Raw genomic sequence first — 19,778 nt, forward strand, 5'->3', positions numbered from 1 at the left:
GCAAGCCAGACCAGGCCTCATGGGGCCGGCTTGACATTTGGGCAGAGAGGGAGGCCTTGGACTGGGAAGGGAGCCATGCTGGGAGCACAGAGGGAAATGGGAGGGTGCCTAATGAGAGCAAAGGAAGGAGGAAAAAGGGGGACTGAGGGCTCATTGGGGCAGGAAGTGCTATTGCAGGGGAAGTGGAGAGTTTACAGGTGGCCTGGGCCAAGACTGCAGCAAGCAGGTGAGGGGCATGGCCTGCTTGAGGAGAGAGTAAGCAGAGCCACGGCTCCCAGGCTTCCTCCATTTTTGCAAGGCAGCTGCAGCTGCTGATTGATGCTTCCGCTTTTGTGCCTCTGAGGTGAAAAAGATTGCTTTGCACTACACTGAAAGGAGACAACTTACTGAGCAACTTACTGAGTTGGATCCTCAGTTATCCTCAAACAATCCATTAAAACACTACATATATAAGAATGGATTAATAGCTACAGTAACTTATTGCATCCTTGCCTGCTCACATTAGGCTGCTGTGATTAAGACCAGTGTTGCCCTTGCCATTTCCCTTCTCCTCCTGACTACAACAACTACACAAGTACTTTTGTGCAGCACACCTAATCCACATACGATATAGTCGATAGGTACCCCCAGGGAATTGGCAGGGTATATGGTGATTTAACAACAAAGAGGCCAATGTCAGTAGCTACACAGCATTGTCGCTTCTGGTACACAATGGAAGTGATGTTTTCACATCACTGGTAATTAACCAAACCCAAAACAGTACTGGGTAAAAACTCTGTGGTAGAAGCTGTTTTTACCACAGAGTTTTTTCCCCCAAATACCAGTGCATCCCTAAGTTGCCAATAAGATGATGACATCGTCCACTGTGCAACAGAAGTGATGTTCTGTTTGCTGCCAGGAAGCCCCTTTCCCCCCGCCATGCTGATCAGACAGGGGATACCTTGCTCTCATGGGAGTCTGGGAACTCTAATCTTCAGGAAGATCTGGCATGAACGGGTAAGTTCCAATTGTACTCTTATGCTAACTCTGGAACTTCCACAACCAATTCTCTGACTTGCTATACCAGTTCGATGGAGCATCAGAGAAGTCATGATGGAAATCACATATTTTAAATGCAAATTATAGCCATGTTGGATTTTGATGATAAGGGGCATTCTATAAATCCCATGTGATTGTGTTAATTGATTACCCTATTTTTAGCATCTTAGCTACAATGGAACAACACAAGGTTGTAATTTGTATTTAAAAGATAATCAGAGATCCATTATGAAGCAAATGTTATTATTTTTAAACATTCGTTCTTGGAAATCTTTATATTATAATAATGGTGTCTATGCCTTCTAGATGGGAAATACTCACTATGAAAATAAAACTCTGATCCCACTTGTTTGTCTCATAGTTTTGATTATCTCTACTTTAGCATATATTTTAAGAATCTGAGAAATATTTTAAGAACCTGAGAAACCTAAAATACAAGCAGCGTTGCAGCACTTTATGTCCCACTGAAAAAAAGATCAGTGAAGCCAAGGCCTACACAGTTGAGCAATGGGCTAGTTGTTGAGTGTTTCCAGATAAACCTGGAACACAATTCAGTGTCATGATATTAGCAAAGAAAGACGGAGGGAAGTAGTATTTTTTTAAGTTCAGAGGATAGCCTTCAGGCTATAATGCAATCTGTTGTAAAAGAAAGCCAAAGTTAAATAGTTTTGGTTTCAACAGAAGCTCTTCCTCCAATTGAAATCAATAGGATTTAAAACTGCTTTGCTTCATCCCCCTTGTAATCCAAAGCAACAGACAGAAATGCCAAGACATATCTGAGCTGTGGTTTGATTACCTACTTCAGTGGATCAAATTAGGAAGGAGAGAATGCAATCAGAGAGAGAAAAATGAATTATGTTTATCATACCTTGTTCACATAGCCTCTTGGTGAGAGATCCTTCATCTTGAAAATAAATAATTCTCTTTTGCACAATGCTTGCCCTGTTGAAGACATGAAAACACAGTGTTTGTGAAATGCATTTAGGCAGCAAAGAAATTAATTTTCAAATAGTACGGAAAGTGAGGAGCATTCTTTAAATTATACTTATGACATAGTTTTGGAAACTGAACCCAAATAAAATGATTTGGTGTGAAGGGTGTAGTTGGTCCTAAGCAATGCTTTCTATATATTGATCTACTTTGCAGGTTGCAATAAGAGTAGAAACACTTGATCTCTTTGACATGCTAATCAAAGCCTTTTTCCCCAACACAAGAATTTCAGCTTGCTTAAGTGTTTAAAAGCTTGCAAATTTTAAAAAAGCATTCACAGGAACAACTACTAAAGTGTGTACAAATCCATAGAAGGACTTGTTGGACTGCAGTCATTATCTTTATAGTGTTATTAAACACCAATATTTATTTATTTATAAAAATAATGCCATCTTTCTGTCTGATTAGGGTCTCCAAGGTAAAACACGTAAAATATTAAAACAATTAAAACAGTAATGGTGAACCTTTTCGAGACCGAGTGCCCAAATTGCAACCCCAAACCCACTTATTTATCACAAAGTGCCAACGCAGCAATTTAACCTGAATAACCCCTTTGAGCAGGGGCCAGCCTGCTGTAGCCTCCAGCAAGTCCCACATGCACCTTTCTAGCATCTCTGCTGCCTCGCCCCCTGCCCTGGGCAGCAGCCACCTGGAGCACAGGCACCAGGCCCACCAGTCAAGTCCTCCCTGCTCGCTGAGGTGCACACACATCAAGTCGAGTGGCCCAGGCCAGCCTAGATATGTGGGGGGGGGGCAATTTCCCCCCCCCATGATGAACTCTGAGTGCCACCTCTGGCACCCGTGCCATAGATTTGCCACCACTGAATTAAAACAACATAAAATTATACAATTATACAATTGAATGAAAGTGCCTAACCACAGAACCAAGGAAAAAAGACAAAACCTGCTATTAGGGGAATGTCAAACAAAACTCTAGCCTGTGTAACAGTGGTGTACCAGGCCTAAATGGTACCTGGGGGCATGACCCCCCCCCAGCGCCCCACTTACAGGAGACAGCAGGGAGGACGGGGTTTGAATGGGAAGCTCGGACAGGTGCTGCAGTGGCAGGTCAACTTTTATGAGAGGTATAAAATACATATAGCAGGCAGCATGAGAGGTATAAGGCAGCATGAGAGGTATAACATACATATAGCAGTGGTTCTCAACCTTCCTAGTGCTGCGACCCTTTAATACCCCCAACCCTAACATTTATCCATTTTACAGATGGAGAAACTGATGCAGAGAGTCTTAGGCAACCCCTGTGAAAGAGTCGTTCGACCCCCAAAGGGGTCCCGACCCACAAGTTGAGAACCACTGACATATAGTACGGGCGAACACTCTGTCTGATGAGGCCAGGGCCATCTGGGACCTATCGCAGTTCCGCAAAGTCTGTAAAACAAAGTTGGTCTTCCAGGCTCATAATTGAGGACAGCAATGGTCATCCAACTAGCTGGCCTCTCCTTTTTTATGTTTTTATGTTCTTTTACATTCTTTTTACATTGTATTTTCTCTATTGATACTTTATGTTTGCTATTAACCGTACCTTTAGGGTTAAAAAAGGGAAGGGAACTATACTGTGAAAATTGTATTTTTTAATATCTATAGTTAATTATACAATTTTAATTTGATATATTATTGTGCACTGTTCTGAGCCTCATAGGTTGTGAGAGAATGGTTTATAAATCGAATAATTAAATACAGTAAATTAAAATTATATTTTATATTATTGTTTTGAGTTCAGAGCTAGTCAGGGGAAGGTGGACATAAAATCTAATGTTTTCTTACTAGATAAATAACATCTCCTACAAAATCATCCACAGCACAGCTTGCTAAGCACGTAAAATACTGTTCAGTGGTTGATATCAAACTGTGATAAATTGTTAAAAGAAGCTAGAAGTTCTACAGCTAAAAATCCTCTTTACCAAAAAGAGACAGCTGTGAGAAAGTTTAAAGGAATGATAGAGCAAGGAGGGCATTTCCCTCTTGAAAAGCATCAAATACAAGTTTTACACTTTAAATATTTAATAAGTGGGAAAGTCAGGAGCTGGTAATTTCAGGAATAGTTTGAAATTAATCAGATGCCGTTGGTAGAAGAGGTTAAAGGTGATGTCAGTAGCATTTTATCTGCTGGCCGTGGTGTGGGTCAGAACAGAACTCCCTGTTTCCAAAGAAAGTATGTCGACAATGAAAGTTTACTGGCTCCAAAGAAGATCCAAATAAGTCTTTGAATATATTGGTCTATGTAGAACAGTGGCAAAGAAACTGAGCTGTGATCAACAAAATTTTCGGTTCAAATTTCATCTCTACTATGAAACCCTTAAATAGAAGTCATTCTCTCTCCGCTTCCCCATTCCCCAACTTCTTGTATTTTGCAGACAACCTATTAGGCCTGCGCCATACTTGGCCTGGGAACTTGCATGTCCACAGCTCTGCCACAGATGGCCCAGCTATTATCATTGCCCAAGGCTATGGGGCCTCTTTCTACTGCTCGCAAGTAACTAGCTCAATAGTGCTTAACTGTTTCTCCTTATCCGCCTTCTTGAGTAAACTGTCTGTCCCAAAAACAATGTCTCTTTCTCACTGTACTTTCTCATGCTGATACTTGGGGAATGCGAGGGTGGGGGGATTATGGATAGAGTCAAACTGTTACCTACAGTTATATACCAGGGACAAAAGAGCCAAACCCCAGTTTCGGCAATCTGGCCGTTGGGCTGACACGGTTTCAAATAAAACTCTGAGTCTGATTGTTGACCCTTACACAACCCTACTGATCAATCCTAATTGTACAAATTAATGTGTGCATCTTAAATTATTATTATTATTATCATCATTATCATAATCATCACAATCACTAGATCTTCAGCTGGTGTTGACCTTCATATGCATTGGGTTCATCTAAAGAACCTAGGATGTCATAATGTATCACCACAGTATATGTATGAATCCAAGCAATGTGGTCTTTTGTAATTGGTATTATTATTATCATTTCTAAATTTTATTTCTTCTTCTTCTTCTTCTTCTTCTTCTTCTTCTTCTTCTTCTTCTTCTACTACTACTACTACTACTACTACTACTACTACTACTACCTCTTCTACTACTACACTGTCCAGACTAACAAATAATCATATTGTCACACACCAATCAATGGCATTTCTGGATTTCACTCATTCCTCCATCATTTAGGCATACCTATTCTCACATGAACCACTGTTCTGAAGAAAATGGAAATTAGCTTTACAGCTCTTGCAGTCATCCACTACTCTTCTAACAAAGTTTATAAGAAGCAACTTTTTGAATGTTTAGTTAAAACTCTAGACAATGTCTAAAGAGTTGATAATGAGCCCCAGTCATTTAGGCAGATGTCCTATACCAGGGATGGCCAACCTATGGCACTCCAGATGTTCATGGACTACAATTCCCATGTACTATCAGCACCTACCAGCATGGCCAATTGGCCCCTGTATAGGTATGACATAGAATTCCTGGTAACCAAACTGAAAATCACAGCTTGTTTTATCTCTGGAATTAGTATGACACTACCTTGAAACCATACATTCCTTTGTGAATGTGTAATGTGCACTGATTTATGTTTTATCTATGACATTGTCAATACAAAAAGTATTATGATTCTGTAATAACCTTAAATCAGTTCACTTCTATAACAGCGGATCAAGTACTATGAAATACTGTTCACATTTGTACAGATTTTTTTCCATTTCATTATATTATTTATATATTTCCCCATGAAATATTTGTGAGGTATACAAGATCTAGGAACATGTTATATTTCCAAATATATAAAATGTTGGGCAGTGGGAGATAAAATGTTACTAATATAAATATTTTTACTAGGTTCTCCTGATTGTGTATCGAGTTTCAAGGGAACTTTCAAGAATGAAAACAGAAGGGAAGAAAACTGGACTTTCTTTTTATGATTTTTCAATATTGTAACAATGAATTGTTACATTATTAATTCAGTAATATCATATTAATGAAGTACTACTGAGATGCATATTTAGTAATGGAGTTCATTCCCAAGATACATCCAAATATTAGTTTTCAATAATTCAAAGCTTCCCAAAACATATTAGATAGTATAAAATATAACAACTCAAATACAGTGGAACCTCGGTTTTCGTTGGTAATCTGTCGGAAAAGAATTGATGAAAACCGAAACTGATGAAAACCGAGGCAAACTTTTCCATAGGAATTAATGTAAATCCAATTAATCCATTCCAAAAAAAATACCAAAACACATTTTTGGTGAATAAACATAGAGTTTAATGCTGAAAACAGCAACAAACAATAACACTAGGACCAGTTCAGAGCCAGTGGACCAATGTCACACCAGAAAGCTGTCCAAACAGGTCTGTTTCTGACATCTCTTTAAGATTTGTCTGAAATGGAGCAAGACATTGTCATTAAACCAGTTGCAGACACGGCCTGCAACAGCTTTGTCTGGGTGATTTTTCTCCACAAACCCCTGCACCTTTCTGCAAATCAATGAAAACCTAGGCAAATCGATGAAAACCGAGACAAATTTTTCACTGAAAAAATCGATGAAAACCGAAACCTATGAAAACTGAAGGCAATGAAAACCAAGGTTCCACTGTAGTATAAAATATAAGCAACATAAATGCCTGGAACAATTCAAGATACACATTATAGTGTATATTTATTTATTTATTTTATTGGATTTTTATACCGCCCCATCCCCGGAGGGCTCTGGGCGGTGTACAACATTTGAAAACAGTATAATTAATAACATTTAAAAGCAGCGATAAAATATCCCAAGGCGTTTACCAATATGTCCAAATTTAACTATAAATTAAATTAAAAATCCAAGATGTAGGTGGCGTCCAGCGTTTCAACAATATAAAATCCCTCCCTCCCCGCGATGAAGGGAGGCATGGCGAGTCTCAATGATGGAATTGATGGAGTTGTGGCCCAAATGTTAAGGGCCACAGACGGGGCACTGTTAGCGGCTGGATCCTCCGAAGGCCCGGCGGAACAGCTCCGTCTTACAGGCCCCGCGGAACTCCCCAAGGTCCCGCAGGGCCCGGACAGCTGGAGGGAGAGCGTTCCACCAGGCCGGGGCCAGGGCTGTAAAAGTCCTGGCCCGCGTGGAGGCCAGCCGCATCGCCGAGGGGCCAGGGACCACCAATAAGTTGGCCTCCGCCAACCGGAGAGGCCGCCTAGGGACATATGGGGTGATGCGGTCTATAATAAATATCTATAATAAATATCTATAATAAACAAAAGGCAAAGGTTGACATGTGATCAAATTTTAACATTGACCAATATAAAATGGCTTCCAAATGCAAATATATTCATACGTGATGGGCTTTACAAATACGAGTGCATGTAGATAAATTACAACAGATGGCAAAAGGAAGGCTCCTTTGCCATGTATCTTGCAGGTATGAATCACAATTCATGGCACATTAGCGCCATTTACTTTAAATGACACTGCAAAAGTGGTGTTTAAAAATCCGAGCAGCGGACCCAACATTAGTGGGACAATGCTAGGAAGAAGACAACAAGTATACATGCTTGGAAATTCATTTCTGAATAAAGGCATTCCTGGGAATATATTGTCTTCAGCACTTTCTGACAAAAGACAGCACATGCTCTCCTTCCAGATCAATGTCCACTCTGATGAACATCAAAATGGGCACCAGTATGAAAACAGAGAATATTACATCTTTATCTCAGGAAGGTCTGAGGATAACATATTTCCAAAGCAACCATAAACACTTTCCCTGGCAATCATTTTCTCAATCATACACATGCCCTGTTCCACCTCTAGACACATGCCTCACTCGTCTTTGGCTGCTGGTACTCAGCCTTGCTCCAGCTCTGGAATATTTCAGTTTTAGTCTAAAGCCATACTTAATTTTCCTGAGCTAGCTATGTCAACATACCGTTGTAGCTGTGTCTTTAAAGTCTGCTTCATATGCAGGCATTAGCAAGTGATACAATTTTTCCCTGTGGTGAAAATTTTACTCAGTGATTTCTGCAGATTAAGATGCGGTTAAAAAGAGACCTTACTTTATATTCAACTGGTGGAGGATAATTGGTAAAAGTAACAACAGTAAGTCCTTGCACACTATCACATTTTCTTTGACAAAACGTGTGCATGGGGATTTGCTTTGTTTTTTTCATTTTGTTATTAAATAGAAAGAGGGCTGTTTCATTATTGGGTTGTTTCATATGGTTTTGCTTCAGTATTGTTGCTTTCATTTTTTTTCATTAACAAAATTATGTTTGTTTCGTTGTTTCATTGTCATTAGTTTCAATGGAAGACCAGAACCCTTTTTCTTGGGTCAGCACTTTCATTGTTTTCCATCCATATTAGACAAAAGCACTTTAGGATACCCACATTTTAACATTTCAGTTCAATACACGCTCTTTTTCAAGCAATGAAAGACACTCATGTTTAACTTTAAAGTCAGTGGAATAATTGATTTTTAAAAAAATTTCCAAATAGTAGCATAGACAACACTGCAGTCACTTAGCTTGAACAATAACACAAGCACAAAACACGTTGACAAATAAAAGATATCTGGTGACATGAGAAGGGCAAGGCATCTGGATAGGCAGGTAGTCATGGGTGGACTTGAGGGAGATGGTTATTGTTGCTACACTATTCAATACTTCCCACACCAGTACTGCCTTAAGATCAATAGAAACTGTCATGGGAAAAATAACTTCTTAATTGATGTACTTGATGTTCCTAGACTGGTACGGTACAGTACTGGAGCATGCAGAAGCATTAACCCCATAAAACAAGTAATATTTGAATTGGACCATTGTCTTTCAAGGTAGAGAGAACACACACATCACATTTTACAACTGAAAATAGAGATAATCCTCTGTTTTTGCAACCCAGCTGCCTTCATATCAAGGATGGCAACCTGACAGCCCCTTCCTCCTATTACACAGAGCTGCATCTGCCATATTCTACATTCATTTACCTTATTCTGCTGTAGCCTTCCTTGCATTGGCTTCTGAAGCAAGCTGTATTAGTAAATGGAATGTCACAGTTAAAAAAAGTTCCTTTCTTTTTATCTGATCGTATTTATTAAGGAATAGGTGTGACTCAAACATACAGCCACATGCATTATTTAGACTGGTAGTAATGGGGAAGGTGTATGGAAGGAATCCTGCATACAAATAGATTCCATACATTAATGGCAGCATTTTCCCCATATTAAGAAGAAGAAGAGTTTGGATTTATATTCCACCTTTCTCTCCTGTAAGGAGACCCAAGGGGGCTTACAAGCTCCTTTCCCTTCCTCTCTCCACAGCAGACACCTTGTGAGGTAGGTGGGGCTGAGAGCGTTCCAAAGAACTGTGACTAGCCCAGTGTCTCCCAGCAGGAATGTAGGAGTGCAGAAACATATCTGGTTTACCAGATAAGCCTCTGCCACTCAGGTGGAGGAATGGGGAATCAAACCCAGTTCTCCAGGTTAGAATCCACCTGCTCTTAGCCACTACACCATGATGGCCTTGTGCTGATGGAAGGGTGTCGTAAGTCACTAGAAGACTCTCTGGTCTGGAGGGAAGTGTGACTGTTATCAAAATGGACCCACAGTATCCAACCCACTGGCATTCACATGTGCATTTACATGTGCACTACATTATTCCACACCATCCTCAATTCCTTGCCAGATGGAGCTTAAGCAGGAGCATCTGAATACCTGGCTTGCACAAGAGTATGAGTCCAGGAAAAAAACAATGTAAGACTCATTTAGCTACACAATTATGACTCTTTGACAATTACTATTATTATTAAATAAATGATTCAGCAACATATAAAAAAATACAATTTCCAAACTCTTGTTTTGTGCCAGCCATCAGGCCCAGTGTAACAGTCAGGTTCTTCTGAATAACAAGCATGCTGGATCAACTAGATCAGTCTGAGTATGTGACCACATTTCAGATAAATTTGCTTTGAGTTTAAACTGACATGAACTCTGAATATCAATATGTGGTTAACCGTTTACAGAGGAAATGTCTTAGACAGTAACAACAATTTGATTCCTGCCTGAGTGGTTTTATTGGGAAAATGTGGTTGAGGAGTATGTTGAAATAAATAATCATTCTTGTTTTGTATTTTCACCAAATTTGCTCTCAATGGTGAGCTGTTTACTCAACAACATCCTTCCATTTCACTCTGCATTAAAAAAAACTGCTATTCAGTGAGCAGGCAACATTCACTATGAGTTCTTTTCCTCATCAGGAATCTTTGCCTACAGGAAAATGATGATTTTTTGCAGATTTTTTTTCTTTTTTCATATATGGTTGATAACTCTAGATGATTTAGAACATGGCCATATATCATTGTTAGTTGCAGCATAAGTGGAATTGGCTACACATTTTATTTTATTTTTAATTGATTAATGTTTTGACATTTTTGTTTCACACACAGCTATTATTCCATTCTGAAATAAAGTACAGAATTTGTCTTTTTTATTCATTTGTTTCATGAACTTATTAGCAGGATTCTTTTATTCATTTCAAATCAGAGGGTGTTCTCCTGAATATGCAACAGTGAATCAAATCCACTGCTTGCTGCAAAGTGTTATCTATTTGAAGAACATTGTGTCAAGTCTCAACTGACACAAAGAAATCCCATACATAGTGCATTCCAGGCAAGAGATGAGCTGAAGTGATTTGCCAGTTCCATTCTCTGTATAGCAACCCCAATTGTCTGTGGTGATAGCCCATCCAAGTACTGACCATGTAGCATTTCCATGCCACTAAAGAAAGTAGGGGATCCCCCATTCTTGCTCCCCCACTCCAGTGCCAGTCAACTGGTCTGCAGCGGGGCTACTGTCGGCAAAAGAAGACCTAGGCCTATTTTGCTGGCAACATGGCATTGCCACTTCTGGCACACACAGGAAGTCACATTATCAAGTTGCCAGTGATGCAGGAAAACTGCTGATTTCAGCAGGGAAAGCTGTAGTTCCAATCACTCCTCAAATTTCACCTTGCTTCACTTACAGAAAAAGTCGAACTTTGGAACCTGTCCAAGGTATGCAGACTCTCTTGGTCTTCTGCCTTAATGGAAAGCCACATCTGGACAGATATGCCTGGACACAAAACCTCCAAGTTCTGTTGCCAGAACTGTTGCCAGATTCTTCAGCAAAGTGTACTGAAAGATCATAACTGTGTTATTGGACTCTGTTGGGAGAGGGATAAAGAGAGGGATAAAGCCAGACAGGGATAAAGCCTGAGGCTGGCCTTTGTAGGGCGACATTTACAAAAGGAATCAGAGTTGCGCCCACTAAGCACCTCAGGGTTTTATCTGGCCGTGTTGAATAAAATGCCATTCTAAGTGTAAATGCACTCCAAACAAGTGGACTGCCAGTTTTCAGTCATTTCATCTAAGATTCAGCTCTCTCAGAGCTAGGAGAACTCACCTCACTGTAGGTGGGCTCAAGGGGGAATGCTCTGTGGAGGAAACAGTCATTTGTACAGATATGCAGATCTCTCAACATCTCCAGTTGGCTGGACAAGTCCCCCTTTTAGGGGAACATATCCAAGATCAAAAATATAACAAAACACGCTGAATAGAGCCTTGGAAAACTCCTCTCTTTGCCTCTTGGGGACCCCATGGTCAATCCTCTCTGATCATCTAGTTTTCCTATGAAGACTGGAATGTGCCTTCTCTGCAGTGTTCTGCTGCAGAGGTCAGTGCCAAGGATCATGGCTTCCCCACACACACACTCACACAGCCCTTATCCAGGCGGCTGAAGCCAGGTTGTTTGGATGCCAATTTGAGGGGCATGGATAGTGACATGTATCCACGCAAAATCCTTATTCCCTATGGTTATTCTCATACAGTGTCCTTGATGCAGTGTTTGTCAGGTATTGAGGCGGAGTTGCACTTGGGGGGTTTCTTTGTTGCGTCTCATGGGGGCAACTCCTCAGGCCACTCTGCACATCCAAAGTCTGCTGGGTCATCCCTCCTCATGGGTGCCTGAGGATGCTGGAAGGTGAAAGATGCCCTGGGCGGCAAGGCTCCTCTGGACCAGATGTGCTCCTGTTCCTCCTTGCCATTTATATACAAAACAGCTTCTTTGTGTGGGTGAAACTGGGGACCACACTATGACAGGCAAGGGAACCATGATGGGTCTACAGCTGCCAGGTCTCCCATGCCTCCAGTGTGGGTGAAGAATTGACAGATTTGGGTTGGAGAAATCTTGGAGGTTTGGGAAAGGGAAAAAGAGGGGTCTGTTGCTATAGAGTCCACCTTCTGACTCTGCCACCGACAGTGAGAAAACAGATCTCTGCAGTCTAGATGTGGCAAAGAACCTTCCCCCAAGTGCAACTCCACCCTCATACCTGGAAAAACACTGCATTCAGGACAGGCTATGAGAATAACCTTAGGGAAGGAGGACTTTGTGTGTAAATGCATCACCATCCATCCCAGGGTACCTCCAAGTACCACTGGGAGACTCCCATCCTTTCCATTGTTCCCTTAAGGAGGCAGGGTGGGGAGGGGGAGCAGAACACTGACAGGCACTTCATCTGCCTAGTCTTGCCTCTCTCATGCTTAAGACCTGTTCAGTTATTCAGTCATTTCGGAAGAAAGTGCTTACATTCAATTTTACATTAGAATATTCATTAATCTTAGAGGATACTTGCATATTTTTGAACTATTTGCCTTTTTCCTGAGGACTAACTGATGGTTAATGAAATTGGACCCTCCACATACGATATAGTCCTTACTTTGGTAATAGACTGCTATTGAAACCCTGGACAGATAAATAGCCACCTCCAGTAATCCAGTGAATTGAGGACCTAACAACTTTATCAGCATTTGAACACATGGCAGATAGATGACAGTTATGTACTGACATATTTTTCAATATTTGGAAGCTTTTACAGATGATTATCTGTAGAACTGCCACCATTATTACATTTTGTTAGAATTTTTATTTCTTTCTGTTTGAATGTTACTGGCATTTTCTGCATGGTCCAAATATTCTGGGATGGGGCAGTGACTTATCCTGGTTTGTGCAGGATTTTCACATGGTTCCCAGTCCTAACTTGGGAGCACCCTGTGCAATTTCCCTTATCCCGGGATTTTTTTTAATCGCCAAATTGACGGTTCTTTTCACATATCCCGCGCTGATCCCTGATGCCATGCAAACACCGCAACAGCTGGGCCAGTTTATTTTTCCCACCTCACAGTTTATTTTTCCCACTGATCTCCTCGGCCCAGCAGCTCGCCTCCCTGGCTTCCCTTTTGACATCACGGTCTTCTCTCCTGCCAACCGTTGCAGCCCGCTCTTCCCGACACATCCCCCCAAGCACATTTACTTTTCCCATCTCACTGACTGATCACCCCACACCAGCAGGCCGTCCTCCCTGGCCTCCTCTTCTGACCTCACATTCTTCTCTCCCACCAATCATTGCAGCCCATCCTGACAGAGGCACTCCTCCCATTGGGCAAAGTAGTCAGTTGCCCAGGGCGCCCCCCTTTGGTGGGCGCCAAAATGCAGGTTCGTTTGTGGGATTTTTTGTATTTTCAGTGTTTTTTCTGTTTTTGGCCTGCAGGGGGTGCAGTTTTTAGGCTAGCAGCACCAAAATTTCAGGTATTTTTTGGGAGACGCTTCTGATGATACCACCCAGGTTTGGTGAGGTTTGGTTTAGGGAGTCCAAAGTTATGGACTCCCAAAGGGAGTGCCCCATTCCCCATTGTTTCCAATGGGAGCTAATAGGAGATGGGGGCTACACCTTTGAGGGTCCATAACTTTGGACTCCCTGAACTAAAATCCACCAAACCTGGGTGGTATCATCAATAGGGGCTCACGAAGATACTCTGAAATTTGGTGCTGCTATCTTAATAATTGCACCCCTGACAGCAGGCACCCCCTAAATTTCCCCAGATTCTCCTTTTAAATCCACCCCTTCCTGCCAATGCTTGTTTTCTTTCTTTCTTTTATTCTCTCAATGCCTAATAAAGGTTGTTGTTGTTGTTGTTGTTAAATCCACCCCCTTCAGCATGGATGTAAAGGAAGAATCTGAGGTCCCCAGTTTAAACATTGAAAGTGATGCTGTTTCAGGGTGAGGAGAATCCACCCCAACATAGCATCACTTTCAATGTTGTTTAAACACCATTGAAAATGATGCTGTTTGGGGCTGGATTCCAGCATCACTTGTTTAAACTAGGGAGCCCAGATTCTCCTTTTAAATCTACCTTAAAGGGCGAATCTGGGGTCCCCAGTCTAAATAACATTGAAAGTGATGCTGTTTTCCCCAATTGGGGAGACTGGATACAACACCATAAAATGTTTTCATAGGAGTAATATAACATTTTGAAAGCATTTTGAAATTGTTTTCCAAAAAAATATTTTTGCTGTGTGGCATGGCCATTGCTGTGTTCAGATTTGTGAGTTGGGACATGTTCTACAATGTGATGGTGACTTTGAAACGACCTGGTGGAAAAAAATCATTGTTTGGTCATGGTGGAGGAGGATGGCTGCCCATGGGGGGGGGGGAAACAAACTCAGGTTTTGCCCAGGGCTCCAGTTAGCCTAGGTATACACCACTGCATCTCGACACATCCTCCCAAGCACATTTCCTGCCCATGGCAGCAGCCAGCCAACTTTCATCCTAAGTTAATGGGGAGTGCAGGTCTGAAATTTTGCCATTCCCCTCTTTGTGCATACTGTGTGCTCGAGAAGCTGTGCTTGGGAACTGCACTTGTGAGAAAGAAATGTGAGTATTTCATTCCGGTATTCACTCGATTCCTTCATGAAAATGCACAGCCATGTAAAGGGAGGAGTTGGGATAACATTGACCCAGAATTTACGATCCCAGTTGTACCCCAATGTCATTATGCCATGCGGAAAAAACCACTGTGTGAAATGGCAAATCTGCTTGTAAGCAATCATTAAAGTGTGCTAAAAATAAACTGAAAGTTTATTTATTCAGTTTTTAGTATGTGTATTCATTATTCAGTGTGTGTAAAAGCATCCATAAATCCAGTATAATTGTCTTAATATTGTTAGATGTTGGCTAACATCAACCAGAATGTTCTGAATCTATTCAAGGGAAGTCCCAGATGAAGTAGTCGAAACTAGAGTTATGGGAAGTTACAGAAGTTGAAACTAGAGTTACGGGAAGACATGGATGATAGTGGAAAAATACGAGTCACAGTTCAGAGTGCAACTAAATGCAACTAAATGTGATGCTGAAAACAAAAGCTACAACTAAATTTCTATTAATAACCATGATCTCCAGAAGCAAATGGGGGCTAAAATGTAATAGACAAAATAGCTGAGGTTACCAATATCTTTGAGCCTGCCCAAGCTCTTTATTCAAGCTCTTTATTCAAGCTCTGATAAACAATCCCATATTGTCAAAGACTTTCATGGCCGGACTCAATTGCTTGTTGTGGGCTTTCCGGGCTGTGTGGCCGTGGCCTGGTAAATCTTGTTCCTAACATCTTGTCTCCTGCATCTGTGGCTGCCATCTTCAGAGGTGTAACACAGAGTCTCAGTGATACACCTCTGAAGATGCCAGTCACAGATGCAAGCGAAACGTTAGGAACAAGATCTACCAGACCACGGCCACACAGCACAGAAAGCCCACAACAACCAATCTATCTAACCTTGTTTATATGCTATGGTGAACTCACATACAGTCTGCATGTATATATGTATACTTGTTTGTAAAAAAAAGAGCCAATGCCTGTTCATTTTACAAATGAAACTAGGAGTCAGTACCTAGAAAAATGTGGGATTTCAAGCAAACATTCAACTGTATATGCATTGAATATAATGTGAGAATTACTCAATGCATGTAAAACAAAAATCAAGTGTGCATTGTACACAGACTGTACATGCTTTCACCATAATTTATGAACAGGGGTTCTGCCTTCAGAGTAGGGTTGCCAACCCCAGGTTAGGAAATTCTGGGAGATTTGGGGATTCAGCCTGGGGAGGGGCATGAGCAGAGTGCAATGCCACAAAGTCTACCCTCAAAAGCAGCCATTTTCTCTAGGGCAGGGGTCAGCAACCTTTAGCACCCAAAAAGCCATTTGGCCCCACCTCCCCAAGCCCCGCCCCAGCCCCCGGCCTCCCCAAGCCCTGCTTTCAGCCAAACAGACAGGATAGATAGCGGCGGCGACGCCATCGATGGCAAGTTGCACTTGGGATGCAGCGAGCACTCCTCCTTCCCTGCCCCTTCCTTCTTTTCTTATTCCCTCCGCCATCCTTTCTTCTCCTTCCCAGGCGCCAGATGAGGGAAGGATGGGAAAGCACGCTGGAGGGAGGGAGGGAGGGAGAGAGGAGGGAGCAGGGAAGGAGGCGCGCTTGCCATGTCCCAAGTGCAACTTGCTGTTGTTGGTGTCGCTGCTGCAGAGCTGCAGTACGAGGACAAAGGAGCCGCGTGTGGCTCCGGAACCGCGGGTTGCCGACCCCTGCTCTAGAAGAATCTGGAGATCAGCTGTAATTACAGGAGATTTCCAGGCTCCGTTTGCTGTTCTATGACCCTACTTCAGAGGGGAGGTGGGTAGACATGAAAGACAGGACTTTTTCAATCACGGGACCTTTTCTTTTGTCTTTCTCCCTGTCTTTCTGCCCAGTGCCTCTGGTGGTTGCACTGGCCCTGGCTTCTTTTAAATTTTGAGTAGACTTTTAAACTTGTGGGATTCATCCCCATTTCTGTAAGCTTTATCTCCTTAGAATGAGACTGATATTATTTTGCACTCACTGACAGAAATTCCACAGCAAATGGAATTCCAGGAGTCCTTACATTTCTTTCCACATACATCTCAACTTATTAATTATCATGAAAAATAATTTACTATCAACTGAAGTATTCTAAAACAGGTGGAAAATTGATATTTAGGATAAGAACAACAGTGTATTCTGTATGCTGAAAAGTATTGCAGCATTAAAGTATCCACAACAGAAATATTCAGTCTTACATAGTTTTGCAATGGCATGAGTGTATAAAGTTATTAGTGATAAATGCTTCCTCTTCCTTAAACATGTCATTGCCAAATTTTGCTAAAATGAATTCACAGTTTTAATAACTTGTTCCTACACATTGCCCTTCAAGGAGAAGTACACTGAATCAAAAACATTTTATAAATGCCCATTTTGTATTAATGGCTGAGGCTGCATTCAATTGGTGACTGTGGTTTTAAAAATCATTGGGTTCAATCATTCAATATCCATAACAATCTCCAAACTTTTTTGATGTCATCATTAATTACTTAGATTTATGCTTTGGAAAGACACAAACCAATAAGCATCCAATTTATTTCAGTTTCTCCTTCCTCTCGTAATTTCCTCTCAAATAAGAGAAGGGGGGGAAAACCTGACAACCACACTGAAGTCAAATTAAACATCTGTTTGTAAAACAAACCAGAGTGCCACTGACAGCTGTGGTGGAATGGCAATTGCTCCACAGCTGTCAGGCTCCTAAATTAACCATGATTTTCATTTGCAAACAGCTAATAAGTAGGAAATGATGGAACCTTCTCTCCTCTGCCTTTCTATTCCCTACAATGCAGATGAGTGAAGTATTCATTCAAGAGTGGATCAGAAAGGACAGATCTTTAAAAACCAGAGCCGGTTCCCATTACAACCAACTTAAAACTCCCTTCAGAAGAATTCAGCCTATAAACCAGATTTTAACACGCAATATTTTGTGGAATTTATCATACTTTTTCACACTGGTCCTTTCCACACAGCAGGAATAAAGTATCCTGCAGACATTTTAAAAGGATCCATTTTGGCTTTTTGTGTTTCCACAGTGTGGCCACAGTTGCTGGCCAAAACAATTATTTCTTCCCACCTGCTGGGGTCCCCAGAGAATCTGGGGTCCCCAGTTAAAACAACATTGAAAGTGATGCTGTTTTGGGGTGGATTCCCCACCCTGAAACAGCATCACTTTCAATGTTTCAACTGGAAACCTCAGATTCTCCTTTTAAATCCACTCAGAAGGGGTGGTGATTAAAAGGGAGAATCTGTGGAAATCTGAGGTGTGCCTGCTGTCAGGGGTGCAATTGTTAAACTGGCAGCACCAAACTTTCAGAGTAGGGGACTCTCCTAATACCACCCAGGTTTGGTGAATTTTGGTTCAGGGAGTTCAAAGTTATGGACCCTCAAAGGACCCCCATCTCCTATTAGCTCCCATTGGAAACGATGGGGGATGGGGGCACCCCATTTGGGAGTCTATAGCTTTGGACCCCCTGGGCCAAACTTCACAAAACCTGGGTGGTATCAGTAAGAGACTCTCTTGCTGATATCACTCAGGTTTGGTGAAGTTTAGTTGAGGGGGTCCAAAGTTATGAACTCCCAAATGTGTAGCTTCCATCTTCTATTAGCTGTCATTGGAAACAATGGGGGATGGGGGCACCCCCCTTGAGATTCCATAACCTTGGACCCCCTGAACCAAACCTCACTAAACCTGGGTGGTACCATCAGGAGAGTCTCCCAACAAATCCCTGAAATTGTGGTGCTTCTAACTTTAAAACTGCGCCACCTGCAGGCCAAAAACAAAAAAACACTAAAAATTACCAAAAAAACTCACAAATGGGGGGACGGAGCTTCAGACATTTAATGGGGGAGTTGAACCCGAGACCCCTCCCCCTTACCTACATTCCTGGGATCAGGCCTGAAATTTAAAATAAATCAACTATTATTTTCACTTTCTGTCTATGGTTATATGAGTGTTGGCTGAATAGTTATATGCATGGCCAACCAACCAGTCTTTCCAAACTTACAGCGCACTCATAAACTGTTACACTTCTCCAAGCCCACCCTTCTAATCCCTTTAAAGTCAATTTGTTCAGGACAAGAACCAGCTCATAATCCTTAAGATTGTAAATTTCTCTTAATCTTATTGTGTTCCATTACCAGATTGAAGGCTTCCTGGTTTAGGAAACCTGGTGTAATACAGTGGACACTCGTTAAATTGGGAAAGGAATGCTTGCATTCATATCTCTGTGCTCTCTTACATCTGCAATGTTAATGCCAGTGCTGGAAAATAATAACAATAACAAAATCCTAGCATAGCCCTCCATCCCAAAATAATTAATATTTATCAGCCAATAGATAAAAAAGTATTTGGTTTGTTGACAGTTAATATATATAGTCAGATTAATTAGAGTGCAGTTTTACCTTCAACAATTCATCATTAAAAATTGTTACACTAGTTGTCGAGTTAAATTATATGTTCACCACTGATAGATTCTCAAAACATTTGTTAATAAATATAGTCAGTATATAACCATGAGAAGAAGTTTATGAAGAATGTACTCTACCTGAGTGATCTCAAAATCAAAAAGAATAAAGTAAATCAAATGTATGAATTCAACTTTCTATTGTTATGAATGTGAGCTTGACAACTAAGTCCATATTAATAATTACCTGAAATAAAGAAAATGTTAAGATATAAAAGAGGGGAAAGGTTGTTGCCCAAAGAGTATTCTTACAAATAAAACTCTTCTATTTGAGTGCTTGTTCAAAGATGGATTTTGGAATCCAGCAGAATGGCTGGTCATACAGAGTACTAGCAAGAAGCTTTACCTTCTTTCTGATACTATGCCATGCATCTTGTAGCCATATCTGATTATTTATGTTACCTCACCAGCAAGGCGGCTCTGAGTAAGGGCAACACTTCCTGTTTTCACTCTTTTTGTTGCCAGGTAGCCAAGTTTAACTGAATATTACATCATTACGCTGCCTCTGTGATTCCTGATGGATTTGGGATTGCTT

General features: G+C 41.3%; 1 protein-coding gene across 1 annotated transcript in view; it reads right to left on the reverse strand.

The window, feature by feature from the left end:
- SPON1 (spondin 1) overlaps positions 1-19,778 on the reverse strand; it is a 397,555-nt gene that overhangs the window by 251,854 nt on the left and 125,923 nt on the right. Inside the window, exon 4 of the mRNA XM_048484581.1 lies at positions 1,907-1,980. Coding sequence (XP_048340538.1) covers positions 1,907-1,980 — 74 coding nt within the window. The remainder of the gene's footprint in view (positions 1-1,906; positions 1,981-19,778) is intronic.

This window comes from Sphaerodactylus townsendi, linkage group LG02 (genome assembly GCF_021028975.2).
Source record: "Sphaerodactylus townsendi isolate TG3544 linkage group LG02, MPM_Stown_v2.3, whole genome shotgun sequence".
NCBI lineage: Eukaryota > Metazoa > Chordata > Lepidosauria > Squamata > Sphaerodactylidae > Sphaerodactylus > Sphaerodactylus townsendi.